The sequence below is a fragment of the Athene noctua genome, chromosome 23 (genome assembly GCF_965140245.1).
Source record: "Athene noctua chromosome 23, bAthNoc1.hap1.1, whole genome shotgun sequence".
Lineage (NCBI taxonomy): Eukaryota > Metazoa > Chordata > Aves > Strigiformes > Strigidae > Athene > Athene noctua.
The window spans coordinates 3,556,060-3,581,776 of NC_134059.1; the positions used below are offsets into that span (position 1 = coordinate 3,556,060).

At 55.9% G+C, this 25,717-nt stretch overlaps 1 protein-coding gene across 1 annotated transcript; it reads left to right on the forward strand.

Annotated features, from left to right (window-relative positions):
* Positions 1-2,275: 2,275 nt before the first annotated feature.
* On the forward strand, positions 2,276-25,369 carry SLC6A17 (solute carrier family 6 member 17). The gene is made up of 12 exons (XM_074925213.1): positions 2,276-2,468; positions 10,184-10,585; positions 14,396-14,553; positions 14,851-14,977; positions 15,676-15,857; positions 16,632-16,742; positions 17,727-17,968; positions 18,607-18,799; positions 19,166-19,358; positions 19,550-19,709; positions 20,230-20,392; positions 20,836-25,369. The coding sequence occupies exons 2-12, from the start codon at positions 10,300-10,302 to the stop codon at positions 21,202-21,204; spliced, it is 2,184 nt and encodes a 727-aa protein (XP_074781314.1). The 5' UTR covers positions 2,276-2,468; positions 10,184-10,299; the 3' UTR covers positions 21,205-25,369.
* The last annotated feature ends 348 nt before the right edge of the window (positions 25,370-25,717 follow it).

The window sequence follows — 25,717 nt, forward strand, 5'->3', positions numbered from 1 at the left end:
AGGGCTGTCACAAGATGCCATGTTTAAAACACAAAAAGCATAAAGTCTTCAGAAAGGTCACGAAGGCTGACCGCAAACCAGAGGAGCCCCTGTCAGGCTTTGACTCACATCCCGTCTCTTCCAGGCTGGCTCACACCAGCCTCAAATTCCCCTCGCCCCTGCCAAGGTGGGTCAGCCCCTGTGAGATGTGCGGAGACATCACAAGAAGCTGAGCAGACACCGGGGATTTTGCACAGTAGCAATTCCGGAGTGTGACCTGCCTCTTCAGTGTTTAAAGGACATTGTAGAGAGGCTGGGGCTGGGCTCTGCTCACAGGGGATCAGGGACAGGACAAGAGGGAACGGCTGGAAACTGCAACAGGGGAGGGTCAGGCTGGGCAGGAGGAAAAAATGTTTCCCAGCAAGAGTGGTCAGAGAGTGGCACAGGCTGCCCAGGGAGGGGGGAGTCCCCATCCCTGGGGGAGTTTAAGGGCCGTTGGGATGAGCTGTGGGGGGATGTGGGGTAGGGGAGAACTTTGTAGAGTCGGGATGAGGGTTGGACTCGGTGATCCCGAGGGGCTTTTCCAACCTGAACGATTCTGGGATTCTGTGATTCCCCATCGAGCTGCCTTATCCCTGCCCGGGATGGGTAAAGGCACGGATTTAATGGAGTGTGGCCTCATCTCTCCCTGGGGGGGCAGCAGGGAGAGTTATGACCGTCGCTCTCACGCTCCGGCGCTGGATCTCGGTGCTGGCGCTGGCCGAGCTCCCAAGTACCTGCGAGAATTGATCATTCTGTGCCTAATAGGCTGGAAAGGGAAACGGGTCCAAAGGCCAGAAATGTGCATAAACGTCGAGATCCGGGAGCTGGAAGAAGCGTGGTTTGGGGCTGGAGGTTTGAATCCTCTGGGGTTTGTCTGTTCCAAATGTGTTTTTCCTCCTGTTAGGGTTTCCCACAGGCCCAGGAGCTGGATACTGGTACCAGTATCCCCAGCACCAGCAACACACTGGTCAGGAAACTGTGTCTAGGCTACACTACTGGGGTTTGGATGGGCTGAATTTGGGTTTTTGGGATGCAGAGACCTTAATAATTTCTACTTGGTGCCAAACCAGCAATGAACTCCTTTGAAAACCCCTTTCCCCCAACAGTAAACCAACCCAACAGCCCTTTGACTTTCTCAGTTAACCCAGTTAGACGTTTTCTGAGGGCAGGACTCAGCAGCACTGAATAAAGGAGGAGGGCTGATCTCTACAGGTGTGCCTGGGCTCTCTGCTAGCCACAGCTACCACATCAAAGCAGTCTAAGGGGCTAAGCCTGTCCTAAGAAGCTGGATTTGGGGTTTTCTTGCCCTAAAGAGCTGTTTGTGGATGTGTATTTCCGCCTTCTCCCGATAAAATACATGGTGCTACTATAACCCACCGTGTCCTGTTGGGAGGGGGCGTGGGACCCTTTTGCCTTTGGAATTTCACCATTAGCATTAAAGGTGGGTTAATAAATGTCAATACCTCGTCCTCCGAAGCTGGCTTACACCCCTAGCTCAGCCTTGCTCCAGCCTGCGCTGGGCTTTGGTACCAGAGGGGACTGGTGTGGCTGGAGATGGGGTGTTCTCTGTGTCCGGGATCCCTGAGGGTCACGGGGCTTTGGGCCAGCCCTGAGCCGCGCTGCCTGCGAAGGGCAGGCTCCAGATTTACACTTTAGTTATGGGGAGCAGAATTTGGGTCCAGACTGCTCCTCCTGCCTCCCGTTGTCCCTGGGTGGTCTGAGACAAAGCGACTCCTCTAATATATCCTTACCCTTGGAGGAAAGGGGTGACCAAATCTCCTCCTCCCCCCCTCCAAGCACTCCCCATCCCCAGGGCAGAGCCACAGTGCTGGCGCCTCTGGGGCTGCTCTTTCTGCTTGGGGGGGACACACATTATAAAGGGGGGGGTTTGCCTTTCCCCGCGGCACCAGGGTGGGCAAACCTGAACCCATCCCTTCTGCCAGGACTCACTGCTATTTTTTTTTATTTTTATTTATTATTTTTTTTTTTAATGTAAGAACTCCCCTCGGAGTAGGGATGGGGGGGGTGGTCTGGCACCCCAGATTTGACGTGCAGCCCTGGTGACTCAAGCCTGCGTCAGGGGCTGCGTGTCCCTTTTTATTTATTTTTATATATATATATATTTTTTTTTTTTTTTTTTTTTTAAATTGGGTTTGTTTTTTGGGGTTTTTTTTGAGCCGAGCGGAGTTACCTCCCCTCGGGCGAAGGGGAGCGGGGCCGGGCCGAGCCCAGCGCGCATCCGCCGAGCGCGGGGGGGGCGGCGGGAGGGGAAGCGGCCGCCCGGTTCTCGCAGCCACCGGTACCCGCCAGCGCCGCCGCCGCCGCCGCCCGGTCTCGCCCCCCCCCGCACCGGGGCGGGGGGAACCTGGGCATTTTCTGCCGGGAATTTGCTCCGTCTCCTCCAGGATCGGTCCCGTTTCACCCTCCCCGGTTGCCGCCGCGCCGAGGTAAGGCTGCTCGCTGTGCTCCCCCCCGCCTCGGGGGTCCCGCTCCTGGGGGGGGCTCTCCCCGCCTCACCGGGTGCTGCCTGCTTTGTTTGCCCCCTCCCCACAGCCGCTGTCGGGGTCTTTTTGGGGGAAGGTGCCTCAGGGTTAGGCAGGGGGACCCACGCACCCCTAAATCTAGAGGCATCAGGCGTGGCCCTAAGGGTGGTGGCATCAAGGTTTGGTCGGGGGGGGACACACGGACATTTAGAGACAGCAAATGGCTTAAACCACCCCGGAGAGCCTGGGGGTAGCCACCAGGGGGGTGGCACTGGCCACCCAGCTCAGGTTGGTGGGGGGCTCGTCCCCTCCAAGCCGCTGCCTGAGGGTGGGTAGAAACGCAGCTTCCAGGTTGACCTTGACAATAACATTGGGAGAGGAGAAAGCATTCGGCTGCAATGAACATTTCATTCCTGGCCCCTGAAGTATTGAGGGTTTCTTTTCCCTTCTTTTATTTTTATGCCTCTCCCTGAATGTGGGTGGCTGGTTTGGAGGCAGAAAAATAGGGCTTGGGGTCGTGGTTTCGTGCAATTCTGAGTATTGGGTGTGGGGAGTCCTCATTCCCTTCTGTGCGTTTATTGCATCGCTGGATGTGCCCAAAGGTGCGTGTTTTGGGCTGGCATCTTGGCCAGGTACAGATTTGCATCACGCCGGAGACGTGGGGCTTAGACCAGCTGAGAAATCTGGTCCCAGCTCTTTGTAAAAGACCCAGAAGGTAAAATCCTTCTTCTTTTTGGATCATGCCTTGTGTCTGAGGCACCTGAGGTTTGAAACCATCAGGAGCTGATGCAACTATTTCTGGTCTTGGTAGGAAAAAAAAATGAAATGCCACAGCAGCTGAGCTATTCCCGGCAGGGCGTACAGTTTCTTGCGAATATTTCTCTAGAGGTGTCGGGACTGGGTCAAGGAACCTGGATGGTGGCTTGACTGCAGCTCAGCTGCTTGGAAGGGGAATAAAATGTGGGTCTCGGCTGTCCTCTGGGATAAATTGGAGGCGGCTTCGCTGAAGTTAATAGAATAAAAGGGTTTGGTTTAAATCTGGACTTCGCTGCTACTTCAGGCTTGCACAGAGCAGGGAATCTGGAGTTAAACCAGAGCCGAGCTGGAGTCACAAGGATCAAATTTAGCGTAGATCAGATGCTGACCTACGCACATCCAGACTAAACCATTGCCTTGGGAGGAGAGGCTCTGATTTTACCCCATCCCGGGTTGCATTTGGGCTTGTTTGTTTACAAACGTAGCAGCAGCTTCATGAATTACAATAGGGAAGAGCAGAGCTCAGAGGGATTTGGATGCTGCCCATTTGCTGCCTTTTAGGATAAACAGGGACTTGGTTTTGGGTTCAGTCACTAACCTTCAGCTGAAGCGGGTGAGTTAAGAGGGATCACTGAGATCTAACTGGAAAAAAAGATCATCTGGTGAATCAAACAGAGCCCTGAAGGAATCATATGACGGTTGGCTCTGATACGGTGTCATGCTATTGCAGCTGATGTATGTTTTCATGATACTAAATGAGGGATGAAAGGAGAGCAAATCCGATGAATCAATGGGCTCATACACTTCGTGACAAACCCAAGTGCCAAGGCTTCCCCTCCTCCGGTGGTGTTGTGTCTGTCTCATGACCCATCGATGGTGAAGCTACCCTTTCCGAAGGTTTCTTGTCACCTATTGAAGAAAAGAGTCGCCGTAATGTCACGACCTGCCATGGGACATAAAAAGCCTGAGCTGTGGGTGGTGGGAAACGCACCCACCGCTGGGGTGGAGCAGGTGGGGTGGCTGGGGTAGCCCCACCTCTTCTTGCCTTTATAGGAGCTGAGGGCTATTTATAACATCTGGGCTCTTTTGCTGGCGAAAGCCACTTAGGTAGGTGTAAGACAGAAGCGGAGGCAGCTCTGATTCATCAGCGAATGTGAACTGCTCCTGTGTCATGATGCTAAAGCGGGCCCGAGTGTTTGCACGGGGAGGACGTGGTGCAGAGCACCTCCAGCACCTCCGGCGGGGAGATGCCGGCTGCGTGCCGCCGAGCTGCCCTCAACCCCGCACCGGGGCTGCCTTCTTGGTTTCCAGTAAAGCTTCTTGCGAGTGCCCTTGTCCTCAGGCACCCCTGAGCTCTCCCATCTGGTCACGCCGGCCCTGTCCAAAGTTTGTGCGTCTCCAGGCGTGGGTGTAAGGGAGGGAGCGCACCGGGGTGCAGCTCGGCTGGGGGGACTGAGTCACCACGTGTCATCTCCGCAGGGCGGTGAGAGCCTGGCGCTAATTAACAGGGATCGTTTAAAGAAGGGGGGAGAGAGGGAGCAGCCCTAATGAGCCCAGATGGCAAAAACCTTCCCCATGGAGCCAGAGAGGATGAGCAGGGAGGAGCAAGCCCCTGTGCTGAATAGATTTAAGATGGAGGCGTCTTGGACCGGCTCTGGCTCGCGGAAGGGAGGTTTGTGTGACAGGAAGGTCCTCAGAGCGGGGTGGGGGGGATCAGAGCTGCAATGCTCCTGCGTTGGGCAAAATGCTCTTCTTGGGGCTTTGAAGCGATGTTTGGATACAGCTGGGAGGGTCCTGCCCTTGGTTTCTTGTGGCTTCTAAGAGTGGGATACCCCCCAGAGGTGGGATAGCCCACAAAGGTGGGATATCTCCCAAAGGTGGGATACCCCCAAAGGTGGGATACCTCCCAGAGGACCTGCTCTGAGGGGACAGTCCTTCTCCCATTGCAGAGGCACTTCTGACCGCAGAGAGCAGCAGGTGGGGGCTTGGAGCTGGTTTTCTCATGATTTGATCTCGAAACTGGGATGTGCATCCAGGGTTCTTTCTCTTTGCTGCTTGGCTGTGCAGCGTACAGAGGGGTGACAGGAGAGATGCTTGTTCCTTCCCTCTGCCTCTCCTTCCTGGCCTCCTTGGCTTCCTGGGTGACCTTGGATCTGTCCCTTCCCCTCCCTGATTCAGTCTTCCCATCTGCACCGAACAGCCTGGCCCTGGGTACAGGGGTTTCCTGGCTCCGTGTGTGTCGGGGAGGATGGGGAGCTGCACACCGATGCTCAGATTTCCCAGCCTGAACCCACACGTGGCCTTCTGCCTCCTGAAATCCCTCTGTGCCTCTGGGCACTCTTCCCTCCCTTCCCTGCTCTGTGACCTTGATGAAGCGAGCGTGGCCTCCCCGGGCCCTGTGAGCTGAATGCTTCGCAAGCAGCATCTTTCCCCTCTCCTTTGGGAGCTGCAGGGGATTTGCCTGGAAGCTGAGCCGGGGCTGGAGCTGCAGGAGGAGAGGTGGTGGGGTAGGGAAGGACCAGCAGAGAGTCCCCATAATTTAATTGTTAATTTTCAATTCACCTAGCCTGTGGTTTTTTCCTGCCTCAGTTTCTGCTTTGTGGACCCAAACAGGGTATAAATGTAGAATTTGGACACAGGAGAGGAGAAATCTCCCCCCGCCATGTCCATCCTTCAGACCCAGAGCGTGTTTGCTGTGGGCGGCTGCTCTTCTTGGAGGCTGCTGTAAATCCCCATCTCCTCGCTGCCTGCCTCTGCGCTCCCAGGCCTAGCTGAAAGCTTTGCTGACACGTTTCCAGCCTGCTTTATTGCTCCCCAGATGCCTTCCTGAGAAAGCAAGGATGGGCCGAGGCAGGACACGCGACTCAGAGCCTCTCTCCTCTCCTGAACCATTTGTGGTGCTGCTGACAGGGCTGGGCTGGGGGACAAGGTGCCCTCAGCTCCCAGAGGTCTTCACTCATCCCAAATGGCAGCTTTTCCCCAGTGAGTGTTTCCATCTCCAGCTGGGATCGATGGGAGCCTCCAGGCAGGGATTAAATCTCTTGAGTGTAGCAAAGCAGGAGCTTCTCCATCTCTGCCCCTTCCCTGGGCGGGGTGAATCCAGCTTGTACCACAGCAAACCATTGCCATGGGCCTTCCCCCGCTGCAGCGGTGGCTCCTGAGCTGTCAGTGCAAAGGGATAAGGTGGTCAAAACCACCCCTGTGTCACCTGGACATGGGGGACACGGACGGGGGATTGTCGCTTGGCACAAGCAGGAGGTAGATTATCCCCAGGGACAACCCAACGTTGGCTTTCCCCAACGTCTCCCCTCGTAACACCCTGTGGGATGATGTTGGCTGCTTTCAAGTGATCTCTAGAGCCACCGGCACTGACCCCGGCACAAACCAGTCCTTTCCCTGGTCCTGCTGTGGGAAAAGTCACAGTCCCTCTCCATGTACCTGCGTGGGTGCCATCAACACTGGTTTTACCTGGGCAAGGCGGTTGTTGCAAAGGCATCCCTGGTCCGGCAGTGCAAGTGAGGTTATTACAAGCTGTGGGCTCTGAAAGACCCTAATCTGTCTTATAAAGAGAAAGAAAAAAATGCACATTTAAGAAAATTAAGGTCATGAGGGCTAAGTAAACAAGCTGAATCTCCATCTGTCAGTGGCAGGGGTTTTCTATCTCTCTCCAGCCCAGAAATCTCCTGGTTGTCAGCTGATCTGCCTCATCTTTCTCTCAGGGTGGTTATTATTTGTGGCAGATGAATTTTTGATTAAATTCCCTTTTTAATCAAAGAAATGAGTGGAAATACCTTTCTCAGGTGGATTTGGACCGTGCTTTCCAGTTTGAGGCGTGTGGACCTTGGGACCGATGCAAAATGTTGGGGAAATTAATAGGAAGAGCCCTGTTGAACTCACTGTTCCCTGGATCGGGTCCCCGTGCTGTGGGGGTTGGTTGATGGTTTTGTGCTGGTTCTGGCTGGGCTCGTCTCACGCTACCAGCAGGGAAGTGGATGCTCATGGAATTGCTGTCAGGAACGGTCCTTTCTCCTGCAGGCCCGGATCTCCTCCGGGCAGCACCATCACCAGGCTGGGGCTGAGCCATCGGGGAGACAGCAGGACCTCCCCGAGCCAGCTGTGGGGACACAGTGACAGAGCATGTCAGGATCAAGATTGGGACCTCTATCATGGTTTTCCTCTGCTCTAGTTCAATTTGGGTGCATCTCCCATGGGGATGAAGACTTGCACCTTCACTATCATCTGATCTCAATGCCTAGAGAGCCCTTACCTCAAGAGAGTAGTCAAGGACCTCTTTTGATCCCCAAATCCTTTGGGAATGTTGCTGTCTTGAGTGTCCTCCAAGGTGCTGAGAGCTTTGGGGGCTTTGGAGATGTTTGAAGAAACCTACTCTGCAAGGACCACTGTGTCCTGCTGCCTCTCAGCTCCTACAGATAACGCTGGGGGGACCTAAACTGAGGAGGCGGAGAGATGGAGATCCAGAGAGAGATGCTGTGAGGTCTGTCCTGTCTCTGTCATGCTGACCTGGCTCAACACCACCTTCCCTGGAGCTGGGCACCTCCCAGGCTTCGTTCGAAGGGGTTGAGCTGTCCCAGCAGAACAGTTTGGGTGCCCTCACCATGGGGCACTGAGCTCTGGGGGCTAGGCCAGCAGATCCTAAGTCTTCTAGACTCTACCCCTGATATCAAGAGAGACTTTAGCCCCTGAGGCTGAGTCCTCTTGAATGTCTAAGTCACCCTTGTTCCGAAGGAGCTTAAGTGGCTGCTGAGCAGACAGGGAGCAGCAAACAACTCTGTGTGATTCAAGCAGGTCTGCAGGAATCTATACAGAGCCTGATCCAAAATCAATGGAAATCCCAGTGATTTCCTGGCTGGTGGATGAGGCCCTTCCCTACCCTTGGTGCCTGTCCCCATGCCGGCTGAGGATGCTCCAGCCCCAGACAGCCACGTGTCAGTAATTGCCACGTCGAGCCATGAGCAGTTTACGTGAATGAGCCCTCGTTAGGAAATTAAACATTGCTGGGCCAGGCTTGAAAGAATAATTCAAACGGCTTCTCAAGAGGAGCCAGATCCAGGAAAGATGTGGAGCCGACATGGTTGCCTGGCAACGGATGCAGCCGACAGCCGAAAATAGCTTTTCTAATAAGAACAGGGCCTGGCAAAGCGGGAACTTTCTTCAGGGGTGAAAAAACACGAAGGTGAGGATGAGGGAGGGCGAGGTTTCCTGCTGCCGATGCCTTGCTTCCCTCCTGCGCCGGGTAAGGACCTTGGTGTGCCGGATGGGGATGGGCTTTGCTGGACTGAACCTGCTGCTGTGAAAAGGTTTGGGTTTGTGAGCTGAATTGGGTCAAAAAGATGGATGTTTCTCCAAAGGAAAGAAGAGCTGGGGATGGCTCTGGAAAATCACCAGAGAGTTTTCCTTCAGCTTGTCAGAGAGGACAGCAGGAGGTCAATCCTGCATCGCCCATCCTGCATCATCCATCCTGGTAGAGACCCACGCTGAGGGTTGGCTGCCCCAAGGACTGTGCTGATGGGTTATTTGTGCAGTGTCAACTGTGAGGTGTCACCTGGGTCTTGTATGAGCTCTAAACTGAAGGAGAAAGGCCCCAGGGTGAGATGATGCTTCAGCCTGGCTGGGATGGGACAGGTCTCTGAGCATGGTACCATCGCTCTTCCAGGGACCAGTGACCAGCCTGAGGTCCCTGGAAAACAGGGAAGGAGGGAAGAGAAAAAAGTGTGGCCCTTTGGGAGAGTCATTTTTCCAAGATGTGGGGTCTCTAGTGGGGTTTCTGTGTTTTCTTCCCAGCTGGTGAAGTGCCACGGTCCCAGCTGGAGTGGGAGCTGCCAGTCTGAGCCCAGTTCTCCCAGTATGGTGAGGAGGGACACGGTGCTTTTCCAGGTTGAGGAGCCCCAGCCCAGCAGAGCAGATTTCCCCTATGCCCCCGAGTTTTTCGAGATGGGGGTGAGCGCTGCTGGGCTGAGCCAGGTTGTGGGCACCCCCTGAAATGCCTCCGTGCAGGATCGCTCCCGCAGCCGGAGGAGTCCCCGGTGCAAACATGACCCACCACGCACATCCGCTTGTCACCGCGCCGGCAGCAAACCCACGCTCCCACCCACGCTCCCTCCGTGGGTCCAAAAATTACCCTGCCTGCACCCACCCCAGCCCCGCACCCATGGGATCTGGTGCCATCAGTTTTGGGAATGAGGTGGGGGAGGCAAACTGGTGTTAACTGGTGTAACCACATGGATGCTGTGGGACTGGTATGGCTCTTCCTGGCCAAGGCTGGCCCGTGATGAAGGCTGGGAAGGTAGAGGGGCCGGGACGATTGATGGCTTTGCCTTGGCCGATGCTGTTTTGCAGCCGTTATCTGTTGTAAAGCTGCCTGGGATGATTTAGCTGCAGGCTCGCAGGCTTTTAAGTCACTCTTGATAATGTCCAGGGATGGAGAGATAGCCTGGGCGTTTGTCACTGTCCCCTGAGCGCTTTCGAGCTGTCGTGGGGCTGAGCCTGGGCTGTGCCTATGGACCAGGAGGGGAGGGAGCGGAGCAGGGAGGGCAGGGCCCTGGTGCTGGATGTGGTGTCAGCCCTTGTGGGGGATCAGCTGCTGGCCCAGAGTTCTTGGAGGGGAAAAGAAGTGTCACAGCGATGTGACCGGCTGCATCGCTTGTCACTGTCCCCTGCAGCCCAGTGAAGTTCCCTCTTGTGGGTGGCAGGAGGCACTTCTCCATGAATGCTGAACCAGGGGGTTGCTCCTGGTCCATCATTCATGGAGAAGGGGGCCCCTAACATCCCCCAGGCCAGAGGGGGTCCCCAAGGCAGGGGGTGATGGAGACTCTTCTCCTGGTGCTGCCGATTCCACCAGCACCAGGACACCCCAGGACTAAACCAAAACCCACTCACCCTCTGTGGACCCCTTCCCCACCCAGGTCCTGCTGATGAAGAGGAGGTGAGGCCCGAGCTGTAGCTCACACCGTTCCCTGTGGGACACTCATCTTCTCCCCTCGACCCATCCTGCCCCCCGGGGCTGCCGGCAGCCGTCCCGATGCCGAAGAACAGCAAGGTGACGCAGCGGGAGCACAGCAGCGAGCATGTCACCGAGTCGGTGGCTGACCTGCTGGCCCATGAGGAGCCCGTGGACTACAAACGCAGCGTCCTCAACGTGACGGGGGAGACCTGGGACAAGCAGAAGGATGGAGATGAGGAGCTGGATGCAGAGAACCGGCCGGCGTGGAACAGCAAGCTGCAGTACATCCTGGCACAGATCGGCTACTCCGTGGGGCTGGGCAACGTCTGGCGCTTCCCCTATCTCTGCCAGAAGAACGGAGGAGGTGAGAGATGGGGCAGGGATGGGCTCAGCTCTTCGGGAAGGGGGTATGGACCAGTGCTACCTCACTGCACCTCAGGGTGTGGATCCTGGGGCAGGATGGGGGTTATTTGGAGGAAAGGAGCAGCCAGGAGCTGCTCACTGCTGCATGTTCATCGGTTCAGGATGCGGGATCCTCCAGGACAGCCTCGTCCTAAAGGGTGTCCACCTGCCCACTCCAAAGTCAAGGCGAGTCACAGAATCACTCAGGTTGGAAAAGCCCCTTGGGATCGAGTCCAACCCTCAGCCCAACTCTACAAAGTTCTCCCCTACCCCACATCCCCCCACAGCTCATCCCAACGGCCCTTAAACCCCCCCAGGGATGGGGACTTCCCCCCTCCCTGGGCAGCCTGTTCCACTCTCTGACCACTCTGTCTGGGAAACATTTTTCCTCATGCCCAGCCTAAACCTCCCCTGTTGCAGTTTCAAGCCGTTCCCTCTTGTCCTGTCCCTGATCCCCTGGGAGCAGAGCCCAGCCCCAGCCTCTCTGCAATGTCCTGTCAGGAGCTGCAGAGAGGGATGAGGGCTCCCCTCAGCCTCCTCCTCCTCACACTGAACACTCCCAGCTCCTTCCCCAGCTCCTCACAGGATTTATTCTCCAGGCCCTTCCCCAGCCTCGTTGCCCTCCTCTGCACTTGCTCCAGCCTGGGAGCCAGGATTTCTTGCTGCAGCCCCCAATTCCTGTTGGGGCAATTTGGAAAATAGGCAGTGAAAAAAGAATAGAGCCCCTCCATTTCCCTAGGCCCTGAAACCACGTTGCATAGGCTCCAGCCCCTTCCTAAGTCCTTCCAGCCACCCCATCCTCCCATCCCACCCCGTGCCCCTTCCTTGGGCTTCTAGGAGCAGCCTGGATGGCCAGTTCTCTTCCAGCTGTGCTGAGACCTGACACCCTTCATGACACTGCTGAGAGGGCAGGTTGCTTGTCATCAGTCCAGACCTGACGGCCTTGCCCCCACAGCACTGACCTTTGCAGCCAGGACCAGCCCAGCTTTCCCTGCTCCCCCTTCCCAGTGCTGCGTCCTTTGACGTGCCCCCAGCCCCGGCGCTGGCAAGCCTGCAACGCTCTCAATAATTAAAACATCTCTGGTGTCATCTTCACGATGAGTCATTTTCCCAACGAAGACCTGTGCAGTCAGCACTTCCCACCCCGGGGCTGCTGGCACCCCCATCGCCTTCCCTTCCCAGCTGGGATGGAGCGCGTGCGGCCGGCTCCGCCATCCCAGCATCTCCCCGGCTGCTGCCGCTCGCAGCTCCTGGTGCCTGGGTTTGGGTCCAGGTGAGGCTCCATTTTGGAGCGCTGAGGCTTTGCACGGTGCCTTTGCTGCTCTGCAAAGCTGGTGTGGGGTTCTGAGCATGACTTTGGGTTGCAGCGAGCATCTGCAGGCATCGGGGCGTGGGCGCGGCGGGGAGGGTTGTCCACATGGCCCGAAGGAGGTCGGGAGCAGAGCCTGGGCTAAACTCAGGGCTGGGATAGATCGATACGGCCCTGCTGGCTTCGTTACACGGCTCTCCGCATCTGGCCTCTGTCTTCCAAGCAGGTTTTCCCAATTAAATGAGATTGGGAACCAGCCCGGAGCCAGAGATTGGAGATCCAGAGTCCTGCTTCTCACCTAGCCGTGCCTCAGTTTCCCCACTGGCACAGCAGTCGATAACTAACTGTAATTAGGGCAATGAATGAAAATTTCTCAGCTTACACTGAGGTCTCTGTTGTCCTGAATGTTTGTGGGGCTTTGGCCTTGGCTGTCTCCGGTGCGGGGTAACAGAGGAGCAGCCTGTGTTCCCTGGCTGGGATCCATCCTGGTGTATTCCCTAGCAAATCCAGGGCTGAATTTGCTGTCTGTCTGTGGGGGCATTAAGCAAGTGTTTTCAGACAAAAGGCCAGATGGGATGGAAAATAGCTATGGGAAATTAAACCTACAGCAGCCCTGAGACCCGCTCCGGTGGAGGAGATGGGTGTGAGGGGTTTGAACCCGGCGGCTTGGCCTCATCCAGCAGCGGGACACAGGGGCACTGAGCCAGGGAGGGACTGGGACAGGCAGCTGGGTTTAGGATCTCCTTGCTGTTGTGTAACATCTTCCTGCAGCAGGTCTCAAAAAAGGCTTTGCAAGCTGCCCCAGCCATTGCCCCTATTTTACAGATGGGGAAACTGAGGCACAGAGCTAAGAACTGGCTTGAGCAGCAGATCACTGAGCTTTCCTGCACTTTTCCTTTTGGCCAGGTGGCATCATCTCCCCCATCCCATGGGGCAGACACTGATTTTTCTGCCTTTTCTTCCTGCTGTGTTTAACCCTCTTGGCCCCTGGCTGGGGTTCCCACTGGGCTGCAAGGCTGACGCCAGACAGACGGATGCAGGAGCTGGGGAGTGATGGACCGACCACTTCTGGCTGTGCTGAGCAGCCCTGGGATGTGGTGGCAGCTGCTGCTGCTTTCTCTCCTGCTCCCCAAGTGGGCATCTGCGGGGGAGAACGACTGCGTGCTGGTAGCAAGATGGGCTGGAGCCAAATTTCCAGGACTCGTTGTGCCAGGAGCCGGCACGGGCTGGCAGCGCTGCCCACCACGCTTCCCACCGGTGCTGCCGAGCGCAGCAAGGCATGGGCATGAGCTGGTGCCACCTTTCCAGAGATCACAGAAAGAAAATCCCCAATATTGGACAAATTTTCTCTGAATCTGACTGTCTCTCTCATCTCTGTCCACCGATCAAGATGTGGATGCCCAGGCAGGCGTTGCAGAGGGCAGGATGCTCATGGGCCTTCCCAAATTATGCTGGGCTCCAGCTCTGCCTCTCCCTTCATCCTCCTAATCACCCTGGGCTGCTGCATCATAATTCATCTCCCCACCTGCATTTTTAACCCATCAATCCCCAACCTGCTGCTGGGGGTGCTCGGCTCAGGACACTCTTGTGGGTAGAACCGCTTTGCAGTGCCGCTGCCCAGAGCAGCATCAGATGCCCGGAGCTGGGGGGTGGTGGCTGTCACTGGGGCGTAAATCCAGCTGGGAATTTACCCGACAGAACTGGGCTCCAACATGTGCCTTTGGATCGCCTGCCGCCCCGCGGGAGTGAGCCACATGCTCCCCGGCCCATTGCTCAGCCCCTGGCAGGAGGTTCGAGTAATTCATCAGCTGGGCGCTGCAGCGTGAGTCATCGCATCCTTTATGGTCATTTGGTTATGCCTCAGGAACTGCTAATTTCTCTCCGGCCTCCTCAATTAGGCAGAGATTAACCAAGTTTCTAATTTGAGCTGTTTCTGACCCTACCAGACAACCTCGCTCTGGGCGGCACGTGGCGGGGTGGATGCTGCTGCCGGGGGATGTGGGGTATCTGTGGGGGGTGCGTGTTGGTGCAGGGGGCTTGGCTGTGCTCGGACACACGTGTGCAGGCAGGATCTGGGTGGAGAGGAGGGCTCCTGCCTGCCTGTGTGACTGAGGTGGCCGGGAATGTGTGTGTCCCTGTGGACTGGCTCACGGAGGTGCCTCCTCGCGCGTGGGGCGATGTGTCTGTACGGGTGCAGAGTGTCTTTAGGTGTGCTGGGCTCTGTCCCACACGTACCCACGCTGGCAGGGACGCTGCACCCTTTCCTTCCACACACGAGTGTTTGCTCCTCTCCACACCTGTCTTCTCTGCTGCCCAAGCACTCATCTGTATTCCCAGATCCATTGCAAATGAACCCCTGAACCAGGCAGATCCTGTCCCAGATCTGCCCTGCCTGTCCGTCTGTCCTTGGCTGCATGACAGCAGACAGAGGCGGGTCCACAATGAGTTTCTCTCCCCTGCCAGGTGCCTACCTGGTCCCGTACCTGGTCCTGCTCATCATCATCGGGCTCCCCCTCTTCTTCCTGGAGCTGGCGGTGGGGCAGCGGATCCGCCGGGGCAGCATCGGTGTCTGGAATTACATCTGTCCCCGCTTGGGGGGCATCGGCTACGCCAGCTGCCTTGTGAGTGCACCCACGGGTCCCCCTCAGGCCCCCGCCTTGGGGTGTGTGGGACGGCTTTGCAAGCTGTGAAGTAGGGGGTGGCCTGGAAGTGAACCTTGAGGAGCCCCGGGCAGAGGTTTGAGAGGTCAAGGGGAGTTTTTCCAGCTCCACTTGTGGGTCTAGTGCTGGTTTGGGAACGGGCCCTTCCCCTGATCCCAGCAGCACTGCTCCCTCCTGGGTCCCTGCTCAGCGGGAGGTGTGTTGGGGACAGTGTCATTGCCCTGTGATTTAATCCTATGTTCTCCTTCCTTACCCCAGGTCTGCTTTTTTGTTGGTCTCTATTACAACGTTATCATCGGCTGGAGCATCTTTTACTTCTTTAAGTCCTTCCAGTACCCTCTTCCCTGGAGCGAGTGCCCCATCGTGAAGAACGGCTCTGTGGCCAGTAAGGGACAGCTGCTGGCACGGGGGGGGAGGTTCAGCTGGGAGAGAGCAGTTCCTGGGAAAGGGGGGCTGTGGGACACTGGGGACCTCCAACATCTGTAGCTATTACAGGTTGGGGACACCGGAGGTTGAGGTGTCTCCTGGGGCACTGGGTCCTCTCTAGTCCAGCTGCCTTGATCATATGGAGATGTTTCCCTTGGGTTGGACGAGTCTCTCCCGTGCTCCGCCCTCGGGGGCTGTCCCCACTGATGGGATTTGAGGTCAGTTTTGGGTCAGTTTGGGTCTCTGGGCTGCCTCAGCGCTTAGGTCTGACCCAGGACTATGGAGGGAGGCAGCGAGAGCCAGGCGGGGCTCACCTGGCTGCTCCATCAGTGCCCAGCTGAGATGCTGATGGAGCTAACGGTGTTTAATAGCACCTGAGCATCTCCTTGGGACACTCTGAGAGGTTTTATAGCAAATGCAAATGTCTCTCCCTGTATTTAACATCTTATTTTCACCTGACGATGGCTTTATGTCTTGTCTCTTCTTTTTCCTACTAAAATGAGCCCCATTAATTCTTGACCCTTAGTTTCCAGGGTTGCCTGCCTTCCCTGGCCAGCTCCAGCAGGTCTCTGACATTAGTTGATGTTCACCCCCTAAGAGATGGTGGGTAACTCTCCCCCAGCTCCCTCACGCTCCCCTGCCTCTGCTCGTTTGCAGTTGTGGAGACCGAATGCGAGAGGAGCTCGGCCACCACCTACTTCTGGTACCGGGAGACTCTGGACATCTCCAACTCCATCTCTGAGAGTGGGGGGCTCAACTGGAAGATGACCCTTTGTCTGCTAGTGGCCTGGAGCCTTGTTGGCTTGGCCATGATCAAAGGCATCCAGTCCTCAGGGAAGGTTGGTATCGGTGGCCACCTGAGCCAGGCTGGGGTCTGTCCTCAAGGCAGAAACCTCCTGCCTGGACCACGCTCTCCTGCCCTGATCTGGGGTGGCTGGATGATGCTGCATCCCATGGGGTGCTCACACCCACTCCAGATTTGGGGCCACCTCTGGGGGGATCCAGAATAAGACTGAAAGAGCGTAAGGAGGAGGTTTAGTCCAACTGACACCCGCAGCAATGGCCCAGGGCTCAGCCGTGGCCCAGGCTAGCCACATCGCTTGCCCAGCCCCTGCGCTCAGGGTGTCAACTGTCCATTCCCTGGTGCACCCCATCTCGAAGGATGCCCGTAGGCTGTAGGGGTGAGAGCTGATCCCTCCTTTGTGGGGGGAGCACTGGGACTCTGCGCAGAAGCAGGGCAGGGAGGGACAGAAAGCTTTGGGAGGGGGATGCCGTTAGCTTGCAGAGGCTGTGGACATTTCACCAAGGCTGTGTAGGCACTGGGGTCAGATGCAGAAGGGTATGGTCTCCCAGGACGCTCGAACTGTCTCCAGATGTGCTCTGCAGAACATCTGGTGTGTTGGCAGGTAGCAGAGGGCAGTGAGACCGCGGCCCCGAGAGCAGAGGGGTTGGAGTGAGCTGCAGGAGCGAGGCAGTGGCAGCAGATCTCCCCTGCCTGGGCTGACGTCCCATCCCTTCTCACCCCTTGTGCTGTCCTTGGGTTGGATGGGGAGGTGGCTGAGCTCCGCGGGCAGTAAATACGATTGTGCCCATGTTGCTTCCCTCCTGCCCAGGTGATGTACTTCAGCTCGCTCTTCCCCTACGTGGTGCTGGTTTGCTTCTTGGTGAGGGGACTTCTGCTGCGCGGGGCGGTGGATGGGATCATGCACATGTTCACACCCAAGGTGAGAGCCTCTAAGCCCAGCAGACACTAAGCAGGTTCTCCTCCCTATTTTCTCTTATGCTCTCCACCCCAAAAACCAGCGTACCAACCCCAAACTACCTCAGAGATCCTGATGGATCATCAGCACCCTAAATACAGGGTATGGCCAGGACAGCCAAGAGCCTCACAAACTCATCACCCTGGAGCTGCTTTGAGCTTTAGCATCACTCCCGTCACCTTTAGGTGCCCAGGCACCAGGGTGGGGGAGTGGGGGTGCCTGAGGCAACATATTTAAAGACTCCATGGGAAGATGTTAGCTGACAGCAAAACCTCCGCTGGTGGTATGCATCTATTAATTAACCAGCTAATTAATTAATGAAGCAGATATGTAGATGAATTAGCTCAGCTGGCGAGGCTGTTAGAAGATATTAATTATGATCTCTTGATGAATGACGTTTGGAGGCCTCCAGCCTGCAGCTCTGGCTTGCAGGAGAGGGGTGATGTGGTTGGGGGACAGGAGGTTAAACAAACCCGCCAGCCATGATGTTTGATTTCGAGTGCTCCTGGTGCTCTGGAGGCAGGAGATGGCTGGAGGAGGATGGAGACCCATGGCTGGGTGGCACGTGGCTCCCTTGGGTGAGGGGATGGGGATGTCAGCTCTCCGGGCAGCTGGGTGGTCCACTGGGAAGCTGAAGGGCTCTGCCCTGGGAAATCAGGCACCCAGCTTGGGCTCTGGGGCAGATGGAGCACCCAGAGACGTGGTCAGGTCAAATCTTTGCCTGCTCTTCTCCACGTCTCAGTTTTCCTCTCTGTGGGAAAGAGAAAAAGGACCTACAAGGGCTGGGTAATGCAGGACCTGGTTGTGGTAGATCAAAGCGTGCCCATGGCTACTCCAAACCCAGCCCAGGTTATAGGTACAGCCGTCTTTTAATTTAGCTTTGGCTCCACTGGGATGAGTTGTGGTGCCACCAAACCACCTAACTTCTTCTCATGTCTCCCCTCCAAGCTGGACAAGATGCTGGACCCCCAGGTGTGGCGGGAGGCAGCTACACAGGTTTTCTTTGCCTTGGGCCTGGGCTTCGGGGGGGTCATTGCCTTCTCCAGCTACAACAAGCAGGACAACAACTGCCACTTTGATGCCACGCTCGTCTCCTTCATCAACTTCTTCACGTCCGTCCTGGCCACCCTGGTTGTGTTTGCTGTGCTGGGCTTCAAGGCCAACATCATGAATGAGAAATGTGTGGTGGAGTAAGAGGATTGGCTTTTTCTCTCTTTGGGGCGGGCAGGTTTTTGCTACTGCTGTTTGTGGTGGGTCTGGAGGCAACAGAGTTAAGTGTTCTGGAGCTGGGTGATGCTGTGTTTTGGTGGACCCAGGTTCCTGATGGTCAAGGCCTGGATCTCCAGAGATGTCCCACTGTAGTGGAGGCGGTTGGGTATTCAGCTCCACCAACCTAAAATCCAGCCCTAAAATGAGCTCTTAGTCTGCAAATTGAGGGTGAATCCAACATGTCTAGTCACATCACCTGGGTTTCCCTCCAGATTCCACTCATGGTAGTGTCCACTTGTCTGCAAGGTTAAGGGAGCCCAGAAGCAGCTGGAGGAAGGTGAATTTGTGCACCTAGTGTTATCTTTAGACATGAACTGCATCCGTAGAAATCCTGGCCATGCAGTGTGGAGTCCCAGCGCAGGAGATAAGCCTGAGAAGGAGGAGTATTCCCTGGTGGACCCCCATTCCTGCCCTCTGTCATGTGGCCTAATGCAACTTGGATAACGTGACCCTGGGAGGTTCACCCTGCCTGGTGCAAAGGGCTTCCATGGTCAGGCCCCATCCTCCAGCCCAGGAGGAAGGGGACATCTCTGGGTGACCAGGCTCTGTTCTCCCTTAGGAACGCTGAGAAGATCTTGGGCTACCTGAACACCAACGTGCTGAGCCACGACCTCATCCCACCCCATGTGAACTTCTCCCACCTCACCGCCAAGGACTACAATGAGATGTACAGGGTGATCATGACAGTGAAAGAGGGGCACTTCAAAGAACTGGGCTTGGACGCCTGCCTGTTGGAGGATGAGCTCAACAAGGTACCTGGTGGCACTCCTAGTTAGGATCAGGAGGTCACCAACCCCATGGCTCTCCCTGGTAGGACCTGCTCTACTTGTGTCACTCCTGGTACACAGATCTGGAAAAACTATTTTTAGAGACTTTCTAGGGATGGGGATCCCCTGTTCCTGTGGTCTTCCCCTGCACACCGTGGTCCTTCCTGGGGTGGGGGAAAGGTCTGCCCGTAGCAAGTCTATCTGGGACATCACTGCTTCCAGGCTGGGGTACCAGACTGGATTTTTCTTTCCTCAAAGAGTGATTCAGCACGATAGCAGGGACCTGAGGCATGCAGAGGCTGTCCCTGATGTGTTTCTCATTATCTTTTGGTCCTTTCTCCCCCTGAACAGTCGGTGCAAGGAACTGGCCTGGCCTTTATTGCCTTCACAGAAGCCATGACCCACTTCCCAGCCTCACCATTTTGGTCTGTCATGTTCTTCCTGATGCTGATAAACCTGGGGTTGGGGAGCATGATCGGGACCATGTCAGGCATCACTACGCCCATCATTGACACCTTCAAGGTGCGGAAGGAAGTGTTCACAGGTGAGGTCTTTTCTCCTGCATCCTCCTGGGGAAGGGGTGGAGGGTCCCCATTGCCCTGGGGAGTCACTCCAGAAGAGTGTGGACACGGTGGATGTGTACTGGGTCCTGCTAATGCAGGGAATGGACTGTGTGATGGAGGTGTTGGTTCCCCTTGCGGTGCTCTGCTGACCATGTCCTTTTGCTCCCCACAGTTGGTTCCTGTATCTTCGCCTTTGTGGTGGGACTGATCTTTGTGCAGCGCTCTGGGAATTACTTTGTCACCATGTTTGACGATTACTCCGCTACGCTGCCGCTCACGGTTGTGGTCATCCTGGAGAACATCGCTGTGGCCTGGATTTATGGCACCAAGAAGTAAGGCAGTTGTACAACAAAAAGAAAAACCCTCCTTCCAGCTCTTTTCCATATGGCTTTTTCCCCAGGAGGCCAGCTCTGATGGAGCAAACGCGCCAGGGGAAGCTGCCTTGTAGAGTCAGGATCTCAGTTCACCTTGATCCTCTGCTCTGCCACCCAGCCCCAGAAGCAGGTCCTTCTAGTGGGTATCTAGTGTTGGTTGTGGTGCTCTGTCACTTGCCATTACCCTTTTCTCAGGTTTCCAGGTCCTTTTGGAAGAGGACCTTGTTCTCCCAGTGCCTGTTCTTGTTGTTCATGAGTTGGCCAGAGCAAGGGAGGTTCTGGCTAATGCTCAAACAGCCTTTTCCTTAGGAGGTTCCCAACCAGTCCTGCAGGCTTGAGGGACACAGAGATGCTTTCCTGGATCAGCTGAGCTCTCTCTAGGCCCGGCCTTGAGTGTAACTCACAAGAGGGGCTCCTGGGAGGGAATCTCTCATTTGGAGGTGGGGAACAACATGGCTCCATCTCTTCTTCTCGGCAGGTTCATGCAGGAGCTGACGGAAATGCTGGGTTTCCGGCCCTACCAGTTCTACTACTACACCTGGAAGTATGTCTCTCCCATCTGCATGGCCGTGCTTATGACCGCCAGCATCATCCAGCTGGGGGTCAGCCCCCCGGGCTACAGCGCATGGATCAGAGAGGAGGTGAGCACAGCTCCCTTCCCCGCAGCCACCTCCACCCCAAGTCCAGGCTGAGCAGGGGGCAGCCGAGAGCTGCAGACCACCCTGCTCTTCACAGCCCCGCTCATTTCTCCTCCCCTCTCCTGCTGGGAGATGTCCTGCCTGTGGCTGCTCATCCTCTGCAAGCGATTGGGTTTGTCCACACTGCCCAGAAATCTCCAGCCAGTTCTGACCGTGGACTGAAGTTTGAGCTTGGATTTTGGTTTGCTGCCACAGCTACACGCTGTGTGCAGGACCACATCCTTTTCCTTGATTTGAACCCACCTTCTGATAGCTTCACATGCTGCCCCTGAGGATGAGGTCTGGCGGGAGGCAGCAGAAATTGCCTAGCACTTAGTAGATGTTGTACCTGGTGTGCATCACCTTTGCTGCAACAGCTCCTTGACACTAATATCTGTCTCTTCCAGGCTGCAGAAAAGTTCCTTTTCTACCCAACCTGGGCCATGGCTATCCTCATCTCTCTCATCATCCTGGCATCCCTCCCTCTGCCTCTGGTCTTCATCCTCCGGCAGTTCCACCTCGTGTCGGATGGCTCCAACGCCCTCTCTGTCACCTACAAGAAGGGCCGGATGATGAAGGACATCTCCAATTTGGAAGACAACGATGAGACCCGCTTCATCCTGAGCAAAGTGCCCAGCGAGACCCCATCCCCCATGCCCACGCACCGTTCCTACCTGGGTCCTGGGAGCAACTCCCCCATGGAAATGAGCAGTGCCCCCAACGGACGATACGGGAGTGGGTACCTACTGGCCAGCACCCCTGAATCCGAACTGTGATGGTTGCCTGCCAGCCACCCCCACCGGGAGAGGAGGTCACTGGGGAGTGGATCCTGGCTGTCCAGGCAACAGGAAAATTAATTAGGAAGATGAAGAAGAAACCCCTCTTAAAATTGTAACCAAAAGCAGCCATTTCTAAGATGACAACAGGAAGAAGGGATTGCGGGAGGGGCAGGACTCCTCCGACAACCCTCGGCTGAAAGGCAGGATCCCCCAGGCTTGCCTTTGGGGAAGGGAGGAGGAACAAGAGACGCTGCAATGTCTTTCCAAGAGTTGTCCTCATGCAGCTCAAATCTGAAGCAAAGAATCTCTCTTTTCTAAGCAGCTGATGGTTGGAAAAAGGACCTGGCGTCAGGTGGAAAGCCAGCCACGCTTCCTCCTGTAACCCAGTGCTCCTCCCTCCCAGTCTGTTGTCCTTTAGCCGGGAGGAGTCATGGCCTTATTCCAACGAGCACAATTAACCATCGATGTTCATAGCACAGAAAGGTGCTGCTGTTGTCACCATCGTTGTTGTTGTTGTATCTCTTGTAGGTTTTTATAGCTGTGGACATACCTAAATAACCCCCAAATTTTGACCAGGGCTGGCAGGGAGCAGCGCGGGGCTGGCTGAGACATTGCGATGTGTGAGACAGTGGATGGGGGGTCCTTGGTATCTGTTTTGTTACCACCAGCATGGGGACAGCGTCTGCGAGTTGTTCTGAGACACGGAGATGGCACGTCCGTGGGATGAAGCGGTCAGCATTCTCCGTGGTCAGGTGGTTATCGTGCTGCGTGGCAGCAGGACCTCTGACGTGAGGGTGATCTGGGTGTGTGAGCGAATGTGTGTGGGGTCTTGATAGGGTTACTGTGATGGGGGTCAGGAGGACTCTCCTGGAATTACTCCTGACATGTAGGATGCTCTGCTGAACCAAAATCCCTGGCATGGTGATCGTGTCCTCTTGCCACTCCCTTTAGATGTCCCAGAGGGACAAGCAGAGAAGCTGTGGGGCGTCCAGTCCTACCACAGTCCTGGTTTAGCTCTCAGGAAACCACCCCCTGACTTAACTCCTTTGCACCCACCAGCTGAGGTGAGCTGGGCAGTGATTATCTCTGGACGTTCGTCCTCATTTCTCAAAGCTTCGAGCCCGGGGGTCTGCAGTGCCTCCCGTTGCACCTACACGGGAGCTCGCCAGCCCTCGGATGGGGTTAACCAGCTCCTGGGGACAGCGAGTGGCTACTGGGAGTCAGTGCCAGGGCCCAGTGTCCCCGCTAGCTCTTGATCCAGGCTGGTGAGCCCTTGTTAGAGCCCAGGGACCTCTGTCATGCCCATCCACGTTATCTGGGGACCAGATTGATGTGACTTTATGTTGTTTCTCCCCAGACTGTCTAGGAAAGGTTGGGATCTCCCAGCTCAGAGTCTCTCCCACTGGGACCAAGGGTTGTTGCCCTGAATCCTACACGTAGCCGAGTGTTTCTGTCAAGGGTACCAGTATTACGCGGCATCTTCCTCCTTTCCCCATGGGGTCGGGGGAGCAGCAGCCTGCTTGCACCCTCTGTCCCTCTCAGAATGTTGCTATGGCCTCTGAAAGCTGAGGGAACTCCTCATCCTTGGTTCTGCTGGGCTTAGATCATGCATGATAGTATTTCAAGCCGGTCTCAAGGCCAAGTTTTTGGGTGCTTGCCCACGAGCCTTTCTCTCCTCTGCTTTCCTGTCAATGGGTTTTCTTCCACCCCAGTTCTTCTTTCGGTTGGGAGGTGAAGGCAGAAAGTACCTGGTCCGTTTGCCACATCCTTCCCTTAGCATCCCTGGGGCTGGGAGGTCTCCCACAATGACATTTCTCTTGTGGGTTGTGATCCTTTATTTATAGTCCTTCTCCATGGGTTTGGCCGGTGACCTGGAGACTCTTCCTGGACAATTAGCTCAGGCCCTTCATTAACCATTTTTCCAGTGGGAAAATGGAGGTATGGACTGAACCAAAGCAGCTCAGTCTTTGATGGCTCTGAGAAGCACTAGGCCTGTGTGGTCAGGATCAGCCATGCCCTTGTCTCTCCTCCAGCAGTCCCTCCATCACCATCCCCTCCGCTGCCTTTCTCCTTCCCCTGCCTGTGCAGAGGGACATAGAAATACTCTCACCGCATCATCTCTGAATGGCGGAAGCACAAAACCTGTGGCATTTCCCCATAATCAGCCAAGATGTTCCCTCCCGTTTCTTACTTCTCCTTCTGTACCCAGTTTCCTCCACCCAACCAGCAAAATAGAGGATGAGCCAAATCGTTGCCCAACGTCACCTTCCCGATGCCCCTGAGCCCAGGGGCCGGATCCCCACCATAGCTCCCATGGAGTTAACGGAGCAGGACACTCCCGTAGCCAAAGTGTTTAGTCCCATCCGCTCCCATGGCACGATGCTCCTCGAACCCTGGGGGGAAGGGTCCGGCCTTCCGTCTCTCCCGTCACCATTCCCAAACCAGCCAGGGAGGCGTTCGCTCTCCTCCCCTCTTCTTGCAGCGTCAATAAGAGGCAAAGTCAATAAGAAAGTAACAAAAAAGCTATATTATATATATATAAAATATATACAGAGAGAGGAGATGGAATAATAACCTAGAGATTCTCTATTTCTATTGTATATTTATTCTGTAAATGTTACTGTAAATGCTGTTAAATGACAAAACGTATTCCAAAGTGGCCCGTGAACTCTTTTCATTCCCAGTGCTGTACAGATCAATTCTCATTGTATATCGAGACATATTTTTACCTTTTTATTTCTTGTGTGTGGTGGGTGGCCGTCCCGTCCCCCATCCCCCCCCCCCAGCCCCGGGGTGTCCAGCTGCCCTGGGGATCCAGCAGAGAGGAGGAGGAGGAGGAGGGACGACACCTTTATTTTTATCTGTGGAAATACCGTATTTCTTCGTGGCATTTGCTCGGTGTTAGACACAGGGTGGTTGGGGGGGGGGGGGGGGGGGAAACGTGTAAAATTTGAAGTGATCCGTGTCGTCGCCGTGTGAGCGTGCGCGTGTTTGTCCGTAGATGCCGTGCGTGGGGGTGTGCGCGTGTATGTGTGCGCGGGTGTGTTTTGTTTAGGATTCACTTCTCGCTGTACTCGGTCACTTTTGGAGCCTGTGTTGGGGGTTTCTCCTGCTCGCTGGGGCAGGCTCTCCCTCCACACACCTTCTCGGGGTCCTGGGCTGCGGATCGGGCCGACCCCCAGTGGCTTTTAGCCCTAGAAATCACTTTTTTTCCTCTTTTTCTCCACAGAGGCACAGGGAATAGCTGCTAGTTGTGAGCACAGGCACTTTTCAGTTTTCTTCCAGGCAGTGGGAGAAGGAGGGGGGAACTGCTGCCGATATTCCTGTCCCCCCACATCAGCTCCCTGCTCGGTTCCCAGCCCACATCCTGCCACCCAGAGCAGGACAACGGTGTCCCTGGCTGGGGGACAAGGAGGTGCTGGGTAGGTCAGGAGAGGTCAAAACTCTGTCCCCTCTCTGGGGACAGAGCTGGGGAGGGATTAAGTGGGTCTGGAGTGGGGGGTGGCTGGTGCTGAGGGCAGAAGGGAGCTTTGCAGGAGGGTGCCCACCCTGTGACGGTGGTGCTGAGGGTCCCTGTAGGGCTGGAGCTGGGATGCTCCATCCCAGAGCATCGGGCTCTGCTGCCAGTGCTGCGAGCAGGGTCTGGATCTGCCCTTCACCTTGGTGTAAAGTGGAGGGGATGGCTGGAGCCAGCTGTACTCTGCTGATTTGCACCTTCCTTGGGTGTCCCTTGGTCTCATGCCCTCACTCTCTCCAAACCAGCCCCTGCTTCACCTCCTGGCCCCCACCCAGGCCCCGGCAGGTCACCTTAAAGCCCAGCACCTCCCTGGAGCAACTCCCACTGCCTTCCTCCCGACCCTCATCCTTCCCCGAGCCTGGGTCGCACTGGCAGGAGCAGGGAGCAGAGCTGGGTGGCCTTGGTGGCTGGGGGGGGGGCAGCCATGGCAGCACGCAGGATGCGGCCGCTTCCCCTGCGGGCAAGCACAACGCTGGCAAAACCCTCCTGTACAGGTAAAAGCACAGATCCTGTAGTAACTCATCCCATGTATCCTCGTAGCCGGTGTATTTACCACACGTGCCGTGCCGGCCAGACTCCGTGGCAGTCGAGAGAAACCCTGTAACAGCTGTAACAGAGTCTGATTAAAAGTCTCTTCTTACCAAAACTTTTCTCACCAAGTTTCTTCTCTGCCTCTGTTTCTTTTCTTGGGGTGGGCTTTGGTGTTTCTCCGAGGTTTGGGGTTGCAGAGAGCTAAAGCAGCAGGCACTGGGGCTGTCAGCACCCATGGGCATCGATGGCTCTGTCCTTCCCTGTCCTGTCCTGTCACTGCTATCACCCTTCTGTTTCCCCTCATCCTCCGATTTCCCTCCTCCATCCAGCATCAGCCCCTGCAAGGGGCTCGCCCAGGACACGGCTGCCCACAGGTGCTTCAGGAGCATCATGGAGGTGACGTGATCTTCCACCCTGGACCAGTTCAACCAGTGTACACTGGATTTATGGGGCATGTGGGCT